General features: G+C 39.0%; 1 protein-coding gene across 2 annotated transcripts in view; it reads right to left on the minus strand.

The window, feature by feature from the left end:
- TBC1D4 (TBC1 domain family member 4) overlaps positions 1–16,552 on the minus strand; it is a 204,315-nt gene that overhangs the window by 25,670 nt on the left and 162,093 nt on the right. For both annotated transcript variants that reach the window (XM_021715515.1, XM_021715513.1), the window contains 2 exons: positions 4,325–4,485; positions 1,568–1,777 (listed from right to left, as the gene is read on the minus strand). In XM_021715515.1, coding sequence (XP_021571190.1) covers positions 1,568–1,777; positions 4,325–4,485 — 371 coding nt within the window. The remainder of the gene's footprint in view (positions 1–1,567; positions 1,778–4,324; positions 4,486–16,552) is intronic.

Below are 16,552 nucleotides of genomic sequence, written 5' to 3' on the forward strand. Positions count from 1 at the left end.
AAAAAAAAAAAAAAAAAAAAAAAATATATATATATATATATATATATATATATATATGAACTTGTCTGGGTGCAGTGGTTCATGCCTGCATCCCAACACTTCGGGAGGCTGAGGCAGGAGGAGTGTTTGAGTCCAGGAATTTCAGACAAGTCTGGGTAACATCACGAGACCTCATCTCTACAAAAATTTTTTTTAAATAGCTAGATATGATGGTGCATGCCTGTAGTCCCAGCAACTTGAGAAGTCAAGGTGGAAGGATCGCCTGAGCCCAGGAGGTTGAGGCTGTGGTGAGCTGTGATCATGCCACTGTACTCCAGCCTGGGTGACACAATGAGACCCTGACTCAAATAAATAAATAAACAGTAAAAATATAAGCTCAATTTCTTTTGAAATCTTTGAAAGCTGAGGTGGACCATACCATTATCACACTGAACTTTTATAAGCTATGCCAATGAATTTTTAATTTTAAAGAAAAGAAAATGTACTTCCAAAGAACATTTGAAGTCCTGTGGACTTTTTATTCTGCCAAGAATATAGTGATAAGCACATTACTCTTGAAAACTGAATATTGGTAAAATGAAAAATTGAATTGAGTAATAAGTACAGTAACATGAATCTTAAGGTAGATGATAAACTCAGAAATGTAGATCTCTATATTAAGAAAGCTCTGTGGAAGACAACATAATAGAAGCAAGTAAGAAAAAAACCTAGCTTGTATATTTGTCAATAATCTTAAAAGTCAAATGGCCCATTAAAGGTGAATCTTTCATTTTACAGATGTAAAAACAAGGCCCTTTTGGGTTAAGTGATTTGCCCAAGATAATAGCATGTATACAGTTTTCAAACTGTGGTACTCTGGACATCTCTTTGCAGGTGGTTCTGCATGTACTAGGGTAAATTACATCACTCATTCCAAGGTTGAGAAACAAATTCTAAAGCATTTGGTAATCATACATTTAACTATGAAGTGCCACAAATAACACAATAGCTATTATAAATGTAATGATTTGAATATGATTTTGTTAAATAGAAAATTTACAAAGCATTAACAAAAAAGAGAAACAGAGAAACTTTGATTTGATAACAGATAATTATAATTAATAGTTGCATTGGATGCAATACAGAATTTATTTAAAATGGGCATATTTTTCCCATTATAAGTATAATTAAGTTGAAAGTTGAAAATCATATTTTAAAAATTTGTTTTTTCATATTTAAGGGTTTTTTAAAAGTAATGCACTGTGATGCTAAACTCTCAGTCATAGCAAATACATTGATTCCATATTATCTACATTCTATTTTATCCAAATATATTCTGAGGGTCTCCTATGTTCTAAATGTTTAAAATGCAAATCCATTTAAAACAAAAGCACAAATAAGCTGGTCATCACCATATAATAAACACTGCACAAAGTGGAAATAATTTAATCAGTAGATATTCTTGTTAAAGTATACATACAGTTCAAGAATGCGTGTGAGGGTGTATGCTTGAGGGGGAAGGGAGTAGGTTTAATCTACACCTTTAAATTATAGCATCATATCACATCATCCTGTTTGAATGGCTAACCTTCAAGTTTCTGGTTTTCTTTTTCCATTCGAAGCAACAAGATTTGCTGGTGTATAGCTTTTCTCCACAAACTCCTCAGTTCTTTTGACTTCTTTCTTTCTTCAACGTTTTCTGGGTCATCGTCACCAGACAGGAATATAACCAGCGGTTCCTCCTCCATGGTTGGAGTGAGAGGGGACAGTGGCAGCAACTCGTTCCTGTCCAGTCCATCTGCAGAGAAGAAAACAGTGAGAGGCATTCCTTCATAGTAACCCAGACTACAAGAGTTTCTCTAGAATTAACACCCCCCCATCTGATCTTCCACACTTAAAGGTTCTCACAAAGCCATTTTCCCAGCAACTGTTTCTGGAACGAATGATTTAAGTAAACTCACTGGACTGAATTCCCCGTCCAGATTTCCCTCCCATGATGAAATGAAAGCATAGGACATTTCACCACTTCCTCATTCTACACAAAAAGATCTATAAGGCAGGTGCTCCAAAATGAACTGGCCTTTCCCAGAGCCCACACTTCTGCAATTTACTCATATGTATTCCCTGGCTGTGCAGAACAAGAGGATTAAGGTCTACATTTGCCATCAGAATCCATCGAGAGGAAGGCAGCTGAGCAACACCTGGCCTGTCTGGCTGAGCACAGCCCTCCCTCTGCTTCCTCCTGCAACTCCTTTCTAACAGATCTTCCGGTGCTCATTCTCTCCTGTTCTTCCAGGCCATCTTCCACAATACTGCCAATTATGTTCCTATTAACAAACATGATCACATTACTTAAAGCATTTCAGGCCAGGCACAGTGACTCAAATCTGTAATCCCAGTACTTTGGGAGGCCGAGGTGAGAGGTCTGCCTGAGCTCATGGGTTTGAGACAGGCTGGGCAACTTGGTGAGTCCTCGTCGCTACAATAAATCAAAAAATTAGCCGGGCGTGGTAGTGCGGGCCTGTAGTTCTGGCTACTTGGGACGCTGAGGTGGAAGGACCGCCTGAGCCCAGCAGGTCGAGGCTGAAGTGGCCATGAGCATGCCACTGCACTCTACCCTGGGCGACAGAGTTAGATTCTGACTCAAAAAAACAAAAACAAAGACAAAAACAAAACCTTTCAATGGTTTCTTATATCCCAAAAAATAAAACCCAGCCTACTGAGAAGAACATAAATCCCTTCAGAGATTCCTGAAATCCCTGCCAAGTCATCTTTCCAGTCTCATGTCTCAATCTTCCATCCTCTGCGCCCATCCTGATGAATTTCTCATGATTCTCTGGCCTGGAGTTCAGTCCAGTGAGTCTAGAGTGTTGTCATTCCCTCTTTCTGCAGCATGGTTCTCCCAGCAATGAGATTTTGTTTTTGTTTTTGAGTCTGGATCTCATTCTATCACCCAGGCTGTGGTGCATTGGTACCATCATAGCTCAGCACAGACTCAACTTCCTGGGCTCAGGCCATCCTTCTACCTCAGCCTCTCAAGTAGCTGGGACTATAGGTGTGTACCACCACAGGAGCTAATTTTTTTATTTTTTTGAAAAGATGAGTCTCATTATATTGCCAAGGCTGGTCAGCAGTGAGTTTGAATAAACATCTAATTGTTCTGTGAAGCTTTCTCTGACCATCCCTAGCAGAGTTAGTTTCATCTTTAGTAATACCAGTTGTTTCATCTTGGTTATGAGTGTGTGTTTTCTTCACTAAACTCTGTCCTTACCCTTATTATTTACTTCCTTATGTTTCATTATTGTTTTTAAATTTTGTTCTGTGCCTCCTTTTCTAGCTTCTTGAGTTGAGAGCTGAAGTAAAGCTGATATTTGGCCTTCTTAGTTTTAAATAAATACACTCAGCTGGGTGCAGTGGCTCACACCTGTAATCCCAGCACTTTAAGAGGCAGAGGCAAGAGAACTGCCTGAAATCACAGGTTAGAGACCAGCCTGGGGAACATGGTGAGACCTCATCTCTACAATAAATTAAAAAGTTAGCCGGGCAGCTACTTGGAAGGCTAAGATGGAAGGATCACCTGAGCCCAGCAGGTCGAGGCTGCGGTGGCCGTGATCGTGCCACTGCACTCCAGCCTGGGCGGCAGAATAAGACTCAGACTCAAAAAAATAAAGTATAAAAATTAGCCGGGCTCGATGGCTCAGCCTGTAATCCCACGCCTTGGGAGGCTGAGGTGAGTGGATTGCCTGAGCCCACGGGTTCGAGACCCACCAGGGCAACTTGGTGAGACCTCATCTCTACAATAAATCAAAAATTAGCTGGGCATGGTAGTATGTGCCTGTAGTTCCAGCTACTTGGAAGGCTGAGGCGGAAGGATCGCCGGAGCAGAGTAGGTCGAGGCTGCGGGCCGGGAGCGGCCACTATACTCCAGTCTGGGCGACAGAGTGAGACTCCAAATCAAAAAAATAAAAAAACAAAAATAAAAAGTATAAAAATTGATCGACATTTCTATGTCACTCTGTTTTATGTGTGACTCATAAGGATTATGTTGCTTTTCTAAAAATAAAAAGATGTGTGACTTCTTTTCTGCACTATCATAGCTCCCTCTGCGTTTTGGAGTAGATCTAAATACAGGTTTTGGCAACTCATTCATTCATTCCACAAGCAGGTAATTAATGTCTAATATGTCTAATGATGCCTGAGAAGTAAGTCTCTATATTAGATACAGAAAGAGAAGTTATTTCTCTACAGAAGTCACGTAAATCTATTTATACAAAAAGCATTTGCATTCCATTTCCTAATTTCTGACACTGGTAAGGAGTAATTCCTTAGAGAGTACCACACAGACCTTGCTGCTGCATTGCTGAGGGAGATTTGTTCATGGGAGAAGCAACCCTGAGGAAGATGCGCTGCCGCCACGAGATTCGGCGAGGAGTGACAGAGCTTCCCCCGACACTTAGGGACTCATTGCTGCAGGTAGAAGAGGTCCTTTTTCTGCCTTCTCCATCACTGTAGAAAGCAAATGAACATGTAACTTGTAAGGAGAACCACAGAGGATGGCACTCCACATGAAATGGGAGCACAAGCCATTCACAAGTTCCGCCACGGCAAGCACAAGCCACAGGCAGCATGGAGCAATGCGTCACTAGGCACACCGGTCACCCAGACCACAACTTCCTGGGAAAACTGCAATCTAGGCCACAGTCCAGTCATGAGAGGCTTCCCTGTTTCTACTCATTCCTTAGTAGGCAACCAGTTTTCAATCGAATCTGAGGAACAGAAATACTTAGAAGGAGGCGTACAGGTTGCTTAGATAATGAATTCATGCTTTGTAAAGAAAGAACATTAGTAGCTTATTCTAAACACTGAACATTCCATAAAAGGCTATTAAAGAGTTTTTCTGATAGCTCTTATAAAGTAGGTTGATAAAGACAGCTTCTTATTGCCTGCTACTGTTAATACCTGTCTTTGAATTGTTGGCTACCAGTAGCCAGATCATGGCAAAAAATAACTTGAATATAGGCAAAAAAGGGCAACCTTAGGATTACTGCTAGGTGATATACTAAGAAAAAAAAAACTGGGGTAAAATAAGATTGAATTGGCTAAGATAAAAAATATCAGTCAGATTTCTTTATAGCAGAACTTGTTAAAGACTTAATATGCTGGCATGCATTATGACTCTCCAACAGAGAAATAATATATAGAAATTCCCTAACTTATTTAAATTCATTGACACTAAAATCACCTCTCCTAATGTGGGGGAGGGGGTCAGTGGGTGTCACAGAGTTTTATATTAGTGCTTTGTGAAACTCACGTATGGAACAACTCCTCTGCTCTAAGAATTTCATTTCCGAGAAAAGATCACTCTGAGTTATGCTAGGCCTATTTGCAATAAAAGGTCAGTCCAACTGAAAATTACTTTTGAGATCAACTATGTTTGCAGCTGGAAGACTACACAATAATTGTTGCTGTTAGTGGTAGGAATATTTTACATTTTTTCACAGTGTAGGAGATTTCCTGAAAGAATGACGAAGGTACCAGTATATATGGGCTATGATACCAACAAGTGAAGGTATAAGACTTTTGATGGAATTGAGAAGTTCAGTACATAGGCCAGAAATTAAGTTCAGCTAAAAAAGCCACAACACCCTAAGATACTCTGAGGAACTCAACAGTCGGAGGCAGTTAACACTGTGAGAAGAGCAATTCAACACCTGTCTGTCATATTTTTATTTACGCTGTGTGTGCATACTTACAGTTATCAGGCAATTCAGTTATTTCTAATCTGGAACGTTTTTCTGGAAATATTACTTCTGGATTAGCCAATTAAAGTTAGGAAAAGGATACACCTCAGAGAAGCTCTGCAGACAGCAAGTATCATGACAGGTGATGATACTTCAGAAAGCATAGTAGGTCGAGCATGGTGGCTCAAGCCTGTAATCGCAGCACTTTGGGAGGCTGAGGTAAGGGGACTATCTGAGCCCATGGGTTCAAGAACAGCCTGGGCAACTTGGCGAGACCTCATCTCTACAATAAATAAAAAACATTAGCTGGGTGTGGTAGTGCATGCCTGTAGTTCCAGCTACTTGGAAGGCTGAGGTGGTAGGATCACCTGAGCCCAGTGGGTCGATGCTGGGGTGGCCCAAAGTGTGCCACAGCACTCCAGCCTGGGTGACGGAGAGACAGAGAGAGATTCTAGCAGTAAGGAAGGAAAGAAGGAAGGAAGGGAGGGAGGGAGGGAAAGAGGAAGGGGAGAGAGAGAAAGAGAGAGAGAGAAAGGAAGAAAGAAAGAAAAAGAGAAGAAGAAGGAAGGAAGGAAGGAAGGAAGGAAGGAAGGAAGGAAGGAAGGAAGGAAGGAAAGAAGGAAAGAAAGAAAGGAAAGAAAGAGAAAAAAGAAAGCAAGCACAGTAGCTGATACATATATCCCAGTATAGTCAAACCCCCTTTGTTATGTATCCTGGATAAAGTTATAGCCCTCATATGTGTTCACTGTTCAAAACTCTCTGCAATACTATGTTCATCTTTACTTCCACTTTGGAAAATACTAATGCCAAATATTTCTCTTTTAAAAATTGTGGTTCAAATGTTCTGTATATAATAGTTAGTTATATCCTGATAAATATACTTGAAGTACTCAGTGTCTTCAATTCCGGATTTTTGTTTGTTTTTGTCTTTGAGCCAGGGTCTGTCTCTGTTGCCTGATCTGGAATACAGTGGCATGATCATGGCTCAACACAGCCTTGAGCTCTTGACCTTAAGTGATACTTGTGTCTCAGCCTCCCAGGTAGTTGGGAGTATCAGCATGTACCACCATGCCTGGCTAATCTTTTGAATTTTTTCTGTAGAGATGAAGTGTCACTATGTTGCCTAAACTGCTCTGGAACTCCTAGGCTCAAGCAATCCTCCCACCTCTGCCTCCCAATGTGCTGGGATTAAAGGCATGAGCCACTGCACCTACTCAGTATCTTCATTTTTGTGATACTATCTCACTGTCAGTTATTTGCAAAATGCTCAGTTCACAGGTATATTTCTAGCTTCTAGTGTAGTAATGGGCCAACAGCAAGTTCTCAACAAATATCCACTGAATAAATTAATATTTTATAAAAACCAAATGGAATATTAACCCTGAGGGTTAAGTAAAACAGTCAAAACAAATATTAGCTAGGCTAGCATGTAAGGAATAAATAAATAAATGATTACTACCTTCTTAAAACCCTTTGTCAGTAGTCATGGCTTTAAGTCTTTCTGGCAGAAAGCCCTAATAACTTTGTTTCTTAAAAGTACAACTGAGATCCTGATGGCACTGGGAGGTATAGACCAAGACAATGCCATTAATAAACAACAAAAAGCATCATTTTTCTAGTAAGTGTTATTTATTTCCTACATAAGGACAAATTAGAATTTAAGCTTTGAAAGCTAAATGAAATGCCTACATAGAAGCACTTATTTCAATACCCCACAGGGTAAAACTTCAACAAAGATTCATTTCTCTTGACTTTTTTTAGCAGCTCTAAAAAACAAAACTAGCATCAACCAAATCAAAAGATTCTGAAAGGTTTGCATTTTAATGCTGGAATGAAAACATCTTTAAAATTATCTTCCAGCTCCCTGTAATGACAGCTATACCAAGTGTTTAGGAGGTACTGAAAATAATAAACTGAGCAATACCCATATCTGTTTCATGATTGCCTGTAAAATATAAGCTTTGGGGGAATGTGTTATAAAACAGGTGCATAAAGTACCCCTTCATTAGCCCACTGACACACATTTGAAAATTTCATAACATCTGGATTTTTAAACCCTGTAATATAAATAAACTGCCAAGTAATACATTTCCTTTCCATGTCTGGAACTGGCCAGTTATAAGCCAAAAATTAGCAGTCAAAATATAAAATAAGAATATGCTGAGCCGGGCTCGGTAGCTCAGCCTGTAATCCCATGCTTTGGAGGCTGAGGTAAGTGAATTGCCTGATCCCGCGGGTTCGAGACCCGCCTGGGCAACTTGGCGAGACCTCATCTCTACAATAAATCAAAAAATTAGCTGGGTATGGTTATCAAAAAATTAGCGCGCGCCTGTATTTCCAGCTACTTGGGAGGCTGAGGCGGAAGGATCACCGGAGCCCAGCAGGTCAAGGCTGCGGTGGCCAGAAACGGCCACTGCACTGCAGTCTGGGTGACAGAGTGAGACTCCAACTCAAAAAAAAAAAGAATATACTGAAAGGAAGAACTTATACAACCAGCCACTGATCCTTCATCCATACAAAAAAAAGGAAATCCTCAAAAAGCAGTTTGGTTGCTGAGATAAGGTGAAAGTGGCACTGCTTCATTTAATAAGAGAACGTATTCAGGAGTCAGGTTCCAGATAGAGGTTTCTCCAGTCAATGCACTTTTACAGCTTATAACAGTTTACTGTCTGACATTTTGTCAGCTATCTGACATTCTTTTTGTTGTTGAAGTCTCACTCTCTCGCCAAGGCTGGAGTGCAGTGGCATGCTTACGGCCACCACAACCTCGACCTGGTGGGCTCACGCGATCCCTCCACCTCAGCCTTCCAAGCAGCTGGAACTACAGGCATGCACTACCACACCTGGCTAATTTTTTTATTTATTGTAGAGATGAGGTCTTGGCAAGTTGCCTGGGCTGTTCTCGAACCCGTGGGCTCAGACAATTCCCTCACCTCGGCCTTGACATTCTTAAGGTGGCAATTTCAGGAATCAAAACCATATGAAACATTGTGCATCAAAATTCCTATAACCCCACTTGGAAACCACACTGGGATAGGGGTGGGAGGGATTATTTATTTTGTTTTTTGACTACAACATTATTTTTCAGTTTAATTTCTCTTTTAATTAATTTAGCAGGTAGGCAGGCATAATGTCTACTTTTTGGGTGAAAATAAAAACAAAACAACATGTGGTATTTACTATAATGGTAGTAATAATAATAAATAAATAAAGCCAAGACTCACAAAAAAGCACATACTTCAAACAGGTATTGATTTTCTAAACATTTTACAAGCATGAATTAATTCAATCCTCACAGCAAATTTTCAGGATGTGTGTTACTACTATTGTCATTTTCTGTGACAAAACTCATTTAGAAAAAGGCTAAGTGACTTGCCCACAATCACATGAATAATGAGTGAAGGAGCGAGGATTCAAACCCAAGCAGTCTCTAGTCTTAGGCACTATGGCTTATCGTGGCAATAAAAAATACTCTGTGCATTAGTTCTGACAAAGTTCTATAAAGCCACAAAAACAAAGCTGTCAGGACCCCCAGAATCCTCTGTATTTCTGGTAAAACAAACAAACAAACAAATCAGTCTCTAATAGCAATAAGCCTTTTGGTCAGGTTCTACCTACCGATCGATCTATCATCTATTTATTTTAGAGTTGAGGTCTCACTCTGCCACCCAGGCAGTGGCACGATTATGGCTCACCACAGTCTTGGACTCCTATTCTTCAAACATACAAGGTTTTGCTATGTTGTTTGATCTCCTGACCTCAAATGATCTTCCTACCTCAGACTCCTGAGTTGCTAGGGCTACAGATGTGAGCCACTGTACCCAGCTCTTTTTATTTTTAATGGAATAATTATGTTTATTTCAGCAGACTGCTATTAGGTACATTACTTATGTAAACGTTTCATTTAATTTCCTTTGCTTTGAAATAAACTACATTCCAAAATGTATATTCTTTTTTATTTTAAATAGAAGCACTAAATCAAAAACACCTTAATATAGTAGAATATACATATATTGGTATTTTCATCATCTTTATATTATAAAGTGATGAAACAAATAAGCTTTGTTTTTCCATATAATCTTTTTCCCTCTTCTTTCATATTTTGGAATATAAACATATGTGTTTAAAAACTGCTTCCCTGGCAACTCTCTCAGGTCCCCTCCCACTGTGGGAGCTTTTCTGTCCTCTCAATAAATCTTGCTTTCTAGAAGAGAAAAACAAAACTGTTTTCCAAGAGACATATTCAGGAAAGTATCCTGTGCCGGCATTACCTTTATCAGAAATTTGTGAAATTAAAAATGACAATCAGGGTCAGGCACAGTGACTCACGCCTATAATCCCAGTACTTTAGAAGGCCAAGGTGAGAGGACTGCCTGAATCCATGGGTTGGAGACCAGACTGAGCAACTTGGTGCGACCTCATCTCTACACTAAATCAAAAAATTTTAGTTGGGGATGGTGGCATGCGCCTGTAGTTCTACCTACTTGAAAGGCTGAGGCAGAAGGATAACCTAAGTCCAGTAGGTCGAGGTTGCAGTGGCTGTGAGTGTGCCACACTGCACTCCAGCCTGAGTGACAGAGTGAGACTCTAACTCAAAAAAAAAAAGTGATAATAATAATAATGACAACAAGGAAGGAAGCACAACTTAGAGAACTCCCTCTCATTTTTAAATTGTATATTCTTTAAATACTTCCTATTACCACTCACCAATTAGTCAGGAACCACAATCTGAGAATATATCCCATGTTATGTGTATCACCGTATAGGATAGGAGGGCTATTTCCAAGTTCTCTGTACACAGCACCTAAAAAAATGCTATGGATAGAATACAAACCTGCCAAAGATTCAAGATACCTTTAAATAAGCAGCTATAGCCTTCACCAGATTAACTATCAAATTAGTATCACAGTTGTTTTTTTTTCCTGAGTTGTAGTCTCACTGTCACCCAGGCTAGAGCCCAATGGCATGCTCACGGCCACCACAGGCTCGACCTACTGGGCTCCAGTGATCCTTCTACTTCAGTCTTCCAAGTCACTGGAACAACAGGTGTATGTCACCATGCCCTGATAATTTTTTGATTTATTGTAGAGGCGAGGTCTTGCCAAGTTGCCCAGGCTGGTCTTGAACCCCGAGCTCAGGCAATCCTCTCGCCTTGGCCTCCCAGAGTGCTAGGATTACAGGTGTGAGCCACTGTGCCTGGCAACATCATACTTCTTACGTCAACACATTTGTAATTAACATAGAATTTGTAATGCCTACTTGAATAATAATTCATTCACTCGCTATTGAACAGAATGAAGGTGCACTAATGACCACTCACAGAGACTCAATTTTTAGAAGTTTTCGGTCATGTTTTGTTTCCTGCCAGCTCAACATAGATGAGCTTTGTACAAAAGTAAACTCTTCTGCCAGGACCCGTTTTACAAATGTGTCCTGTTGTGGTGGTGCATGCCAGCAGTTCCAGCTACTTGGAAGGCAGAGGTGGAAGGATAGCCTACGCCCAACCAGTCAAGGCTGCAGTGACTGTGAGCATGCCACTGCACTCCAGTCTGGGTGACAGAGTGAGACTCCAACTAAAAAACAAACAAACAAACAAACAAAAAGAGTTTGCTGAGTAGCAAGCTGCCTCTCATACTCCAACACTTTAGCACAAATGAAAACTCCTAGCTTCATAAAGTCCAAATATGTGACTACACACTGGGTAAACCTATGTCAAAATCACAAGGGATTACATACAACTCAGGATAGCTAACAGAACTTTGTTAATGTGACAGCAACTATTTAATAGAAAACAAAAAGTTCTCATTTGTAAATGCCTTGAGAAAGACTGAATGAAACAACATAGTAATGAAACTTAATGTTTTTCCTACAGGATCCACAGTGTAGTTCAACTCATAATTGCATCAGCTGCATTAATAGTTTCTATAAGTCCTGGTTGATACACATCTGTTATCCTATGGAAAATCTTTACTAATTAAATAAAACTGAAATTAATCTTTTCTAGTGAAAATCAATATACAGAATCTGAGTTACGAGTCAAAAGAGATAGTAGAACAACATGTAGAAAAAAGAATGAAGAGAATAAAAAGTTTTATTTCCTAATTTCTACACACTAAATGCAGATTTTTAAAAAATAAGTTCTGGGCCAGGCTCGGTGGCTCAGCCTGTAATCCTAGCACTTTGGGAGGCCGAGGTGAGTGGATTGCCTGAGCCCGCGGGTTCAAGACCCGCCTGGGCAGGCGAGACCTCATCTCCACAATAAATCAAAAAATTAGCCAGGCATGGTAGCGTGCGCCAGTAATTCCATCTACTCGGAAGGCTGAGGCGGAAGGATCGCCGGAGCCCAGCAGGTCGAGGCTGCGGTGGCCGGGAGCGGCCACTGCACTCCAGTCTGGGCAACAGAGTGAGACTCCAGCTCAAAAAAAAAAAAAAAATACAATGAAAACTACAAAACAGTGCTCAAAGAAATCAAAGATGATACAAACAAATGGAAAAATATTCCATGCTCATGGATTGGAAGAATCAACATTGTTAGACATCCATCCTACCAAGGCAATCTACAGGTTTAACGCAATACCCATTAAATTGCCAGCATTCTTCTCAGACCTGGAAATGATAATACAGAAACATAAACGACCACAAATTGCCAAAACAATCCTCAGCAGAGAAAAAAAAACAAAGCAGGAGGTATCACACTCCCAGACTTTAAACTCTATTATAAAGATACAATAATAAAAACAGCCTGGTATTGGTACAAGAGCAGGCATATAGACCAATGGAACAGGATAGAGATTCCAGAAGCAAAACCTCGATTTCTCAACCAACTCTTCTTCGACAAAGCCTCCACCACCAACTGGGGAGAGGAGAACCTATTCAGTAAATGGGTGCTGGGAAAACTGGCTGACCACATGCAGAAGATTAAAACATGATCTCTACCTATCACCATAAATAAAAATCAACTCTAAATGAATCAAAGACCTAAATGTAAGACCTCAAACTATAAGAACCTTAGAAAATGTAGGAGACACCCTTAGAGAAACTGAAACTGGCATCCAATTCCTGATCAAAACCCCAAGCGCCCATGCCATAAGAGAGAAGATAGACAAGTGGGAGTGGGACCTCATCAAACTGACAAGCTTCTGCAAAGCCAAAGAAACCATCAAGAGAGAGCGGGCGACAGCCCACAGACTGGGAAAAAATATTTGCCAACTGTATGTCTGACAAAGGTCTAACATCTAGGATCTACAAGGAACTCAAACATGCCAAAAAGAAAAAAACAAACAGCCACATCACAAAGTAGGCAAAGATGTGAATAGACAGTTCTCAAAAGAAGATATATGGGCAGCCAACAGACACATGAGAAAGTGCTCAGCCTCACTAATAATCAGAGAAACGCAAGTCAAAACCACACTGAGATAGCACCTAACCCCAGTAAGAATGGTCATCATTAATAAAACAAACAACAACAGATGCTGGTAAGGATGCAGAGAAAAGGGAATACTTCTATAATGCAAACTAGTTCAACCTCTATGGAAAACAGTGTGGCGATTTCTAAAAGAGCTGGACATTGACCTTCCATATGACATAGCAATCCCCCTACTGGAAATATACCTGGAGGAACTTAAATCATTCTACAAAAAAGATATCCACACATGTATGTTTATTGCAGCACTATTCACAATAGCAAAAACGTGGCACCAACCGTGCTGCCCATTGAAACCGAACTGGATAAAAAAAAAAGTGATACATATGCACAATGGAAATGTATGCAGCCATAAAGAAGGACAAGCATATGGACTTTGCAGCAATTTGGATGGAGTTAGAGTCTATCATACTCTGTGATCTAACACAGAAACAAAGAACTGAGTACCACATGTTCTCACTTATAAGCAGACCCTGAACATTTTCCATAATACTATAAGAAAGGGACTGGCAGTAGTGGGATACTGCTGGGGCGGGGGGGTGGACACACAGCATCAATAAAGGAATAAGGGTAACTGATCTCAAACCAGGCAAAGTGGGGACTGAAGGGAGGCCCAAACTTTACCTGTATGATGTCCACTTGTATACCTAATCCCGAATTGTTGCCCACAGCTTTATAATTAAAAAAAAAAATCAAACAAATAAATCATCTCAAATTAAAAAAAAAAAAACGGGTCCGTATATTATAATATACAATGTCTCTGGATGACTCATATGTTTATTCATATCCTTATAATCCAAGATTTAATAATATCAAGCAAAATATATAACCTCTCTGGGGTTCAGTCTAACCAGGTGTAACATAAGGACACTGTAGACTAGATATCTCAAAGGTAATGAAGAGTCCTAAGTGGCACAAGGCAAAACTAGCATTTCCATTAGGCTTTTAAAAAGAGAAAAGAAGTATCATTTAAATGGTCTTACACCTAACCACAAAGCCATAAGTAAATTATGAGTTTCAAAAAAGTTAATTTTTATCTTACCAATGTGGCCAAAATAATTTTCTGAAAACTTTTTTCTCTTTGAATATCTCATTCTAGTCCAATCTTTAATATTATTTTTTTACTCCAGTTACAAAGAAATCTAAATGTTAGTGGCTCCACATGTATGTCTGTTTTTCACTGGGCTCATGATATGAGCACCAACCTCATGAGATGAAAGTGAAACAAATCAGAACATCCTTTCCAGTTAGGTTGTTCAGCAGTGATTCTGGATGTCTACTACAAAAAAGCATGTGAGACCAGGTGCAGTGGCTCACACATATAATCCCATCACTTTGGGAGGCCAAGCTGAGAGAATTGCCTGAGCCCACAGGATCAAGACCAGCCTGGGCAACTTGGTGACCCCTCATCTCTACAGTAAATCAAAAAATTAGCCTGAGCCCAGCAGGTTGAGGCTGCGGTGACCAGGAGTATGCCACTGCCCTCCAGCCTGGGTAACAAAGTGAGACTCCACTCAAAAAAAAAAAAAGCATATGAGTCAAGAGGAGACAAGTCATCACAGATATGGTTAGACTTCCATTATAAGGGACTGAGTGTTTTCCTGTGTCCAGAGAAATGTGAGGTCTTAAAGGGCCCAAAGTGACAGGAATTATGAGGAACAGAGCTTAATAATCCTCCTCAGTTGAAAACCAGATTTGACTTTAAGAGTATGTTTCTTTTAGGATGCTCATTTCGACATCTTCTTGGCATTTGGAATAAACTCCTCATATGCACATATATCCTTCCCAACTAGCAAATTCATTTCTGTTAGTTTAACAATAAAAGTAGGCTTTGATTGAAGGCTACAGCACAGCTCTAAGGAAATTTCAACATGGAATAGAGTAGAAACAGGATTTCTGCTTGCAATTAACATTTTATATGACTATCTGTGATCTTTGATTACACTAGAGGTCACATTTCCCTGCTATATAGACCTCAAAGTACTCAGTAAGATGGCATGCATTCAAGAGAAAACCAAAGCAGCTTTTTAAACTAATAGTGGCATTCAGTTGGAAGAATCTATGATTTTTATAATGAAAATATTTAGACCTCTAATCACCTTGATTCTGAAGCATTGTCCTGTCTAGTACAACAGGAAAACAAGGAATGGCATTAGCACATACAGAGAGATATATGTCCACACTCAGGGTTTAGAATAAAGGCATTCCCACAAGTCATCAGTAAGTCATGGTAAGGTTACTTTTTAAATGAACCATAATAAATAATCATACACTTTTTTAAAATCAGAAATCAAAACTGTATCACAAAGTAGTTCATCAGCAAAAATCTTATTTTCTAAAAAGTGTCATAAGTGAATAGAAGTAAAGACTATCATTTACTTTTTTTGACTATCAATTACTTTTAACATTTTCAATTACTTTTTTTGACTATCAATTACTTTTTTTTTAATTCCAGTACAAATAATTGTTTAAATATAGGCTTAAAATCTGAGAAGCAATTATAAGAAGTAAAAAATATGCCTGTTGATAAAAGGATACAATATATTTAATAGATGTTATAAAAATATACCATACCCTCATATAAAATTATAGCTTACTAAACAATAAAATAACATTAAATTTTGGAAATTAGTTCAAAGTAAGGCAAAATCAAAAATATATTTATTCCCTCTTCTCTATCATTTCAATGCTGTGCAAATAATTCTACTAACTATTAAAATGATCTTGGCTCCTTTTTCTCAGCCTGCTTGCAAAGAGTAACCTGACATATTTTTAATAATTCAGGAGTGGTTCTGGAGAAGGACGCCTAAACTAAATTTAAAATTAATATGCTTTTTAAAAAGTAGTATCATTAGCCCATATCCTACTGCCTTGTTCCCTACTTGACTATGCATATTTAGAGAGTCATTTTATGCAACTAATAAGATATTAGGTACCCAAGTGACAAGAAAATTATAATTGATAGTATTATGAACCTCCTCTCCTCATTATCCTAAACAGTGCCAGATACCATAGTAATCATGTGTGCATGATGTTCTTTCTGAAACAAGTGATAATGAGAGGTGTAGAGTTCAGAAACCACTGGATTAAAACTATGCTCTAGAATACTCTTGTTTTTAGGAAACACCCTAAAATATTAACAGTAAAGGGATATGATGCATGCAACCTATCCACAAATGGCTTCTAATGAAGAACTATATACATATATGCATATAAATTAACAAAGAGAATAATTAAGCAAATGTAGCAAAATGTTAAAAATTGATTAACTTGGTAGGAGTCCTCTGTAATATTTTTGCATCTTTTCTCTAAAATTGAAATTATTTCAAAATACAAAAAAACCCAAAAAACTCTCTCCAGGACTGTAACTGGTAAATTTACATCTAAGTGACTTACTAGCTGAAATAAA

The sequence above is a fragment of the Carlito syrichta genome, unplaced genomic scaffold, assembly GCF_000164805.1.
Source record: "Carlito syrichta isolate Samal-C Ts95f unplaced genomic scaffold, Tarsius_syrichta-2.0.1 Scaffold100685, whole genome shotgun sequence".
In the NCBI taxonomy this organism is placed as follows: Eukaryota; Metazoa; Chordata; class Mammalia; order Primates; family Tarsiidae; genus Carlito; species Carlito syrichta.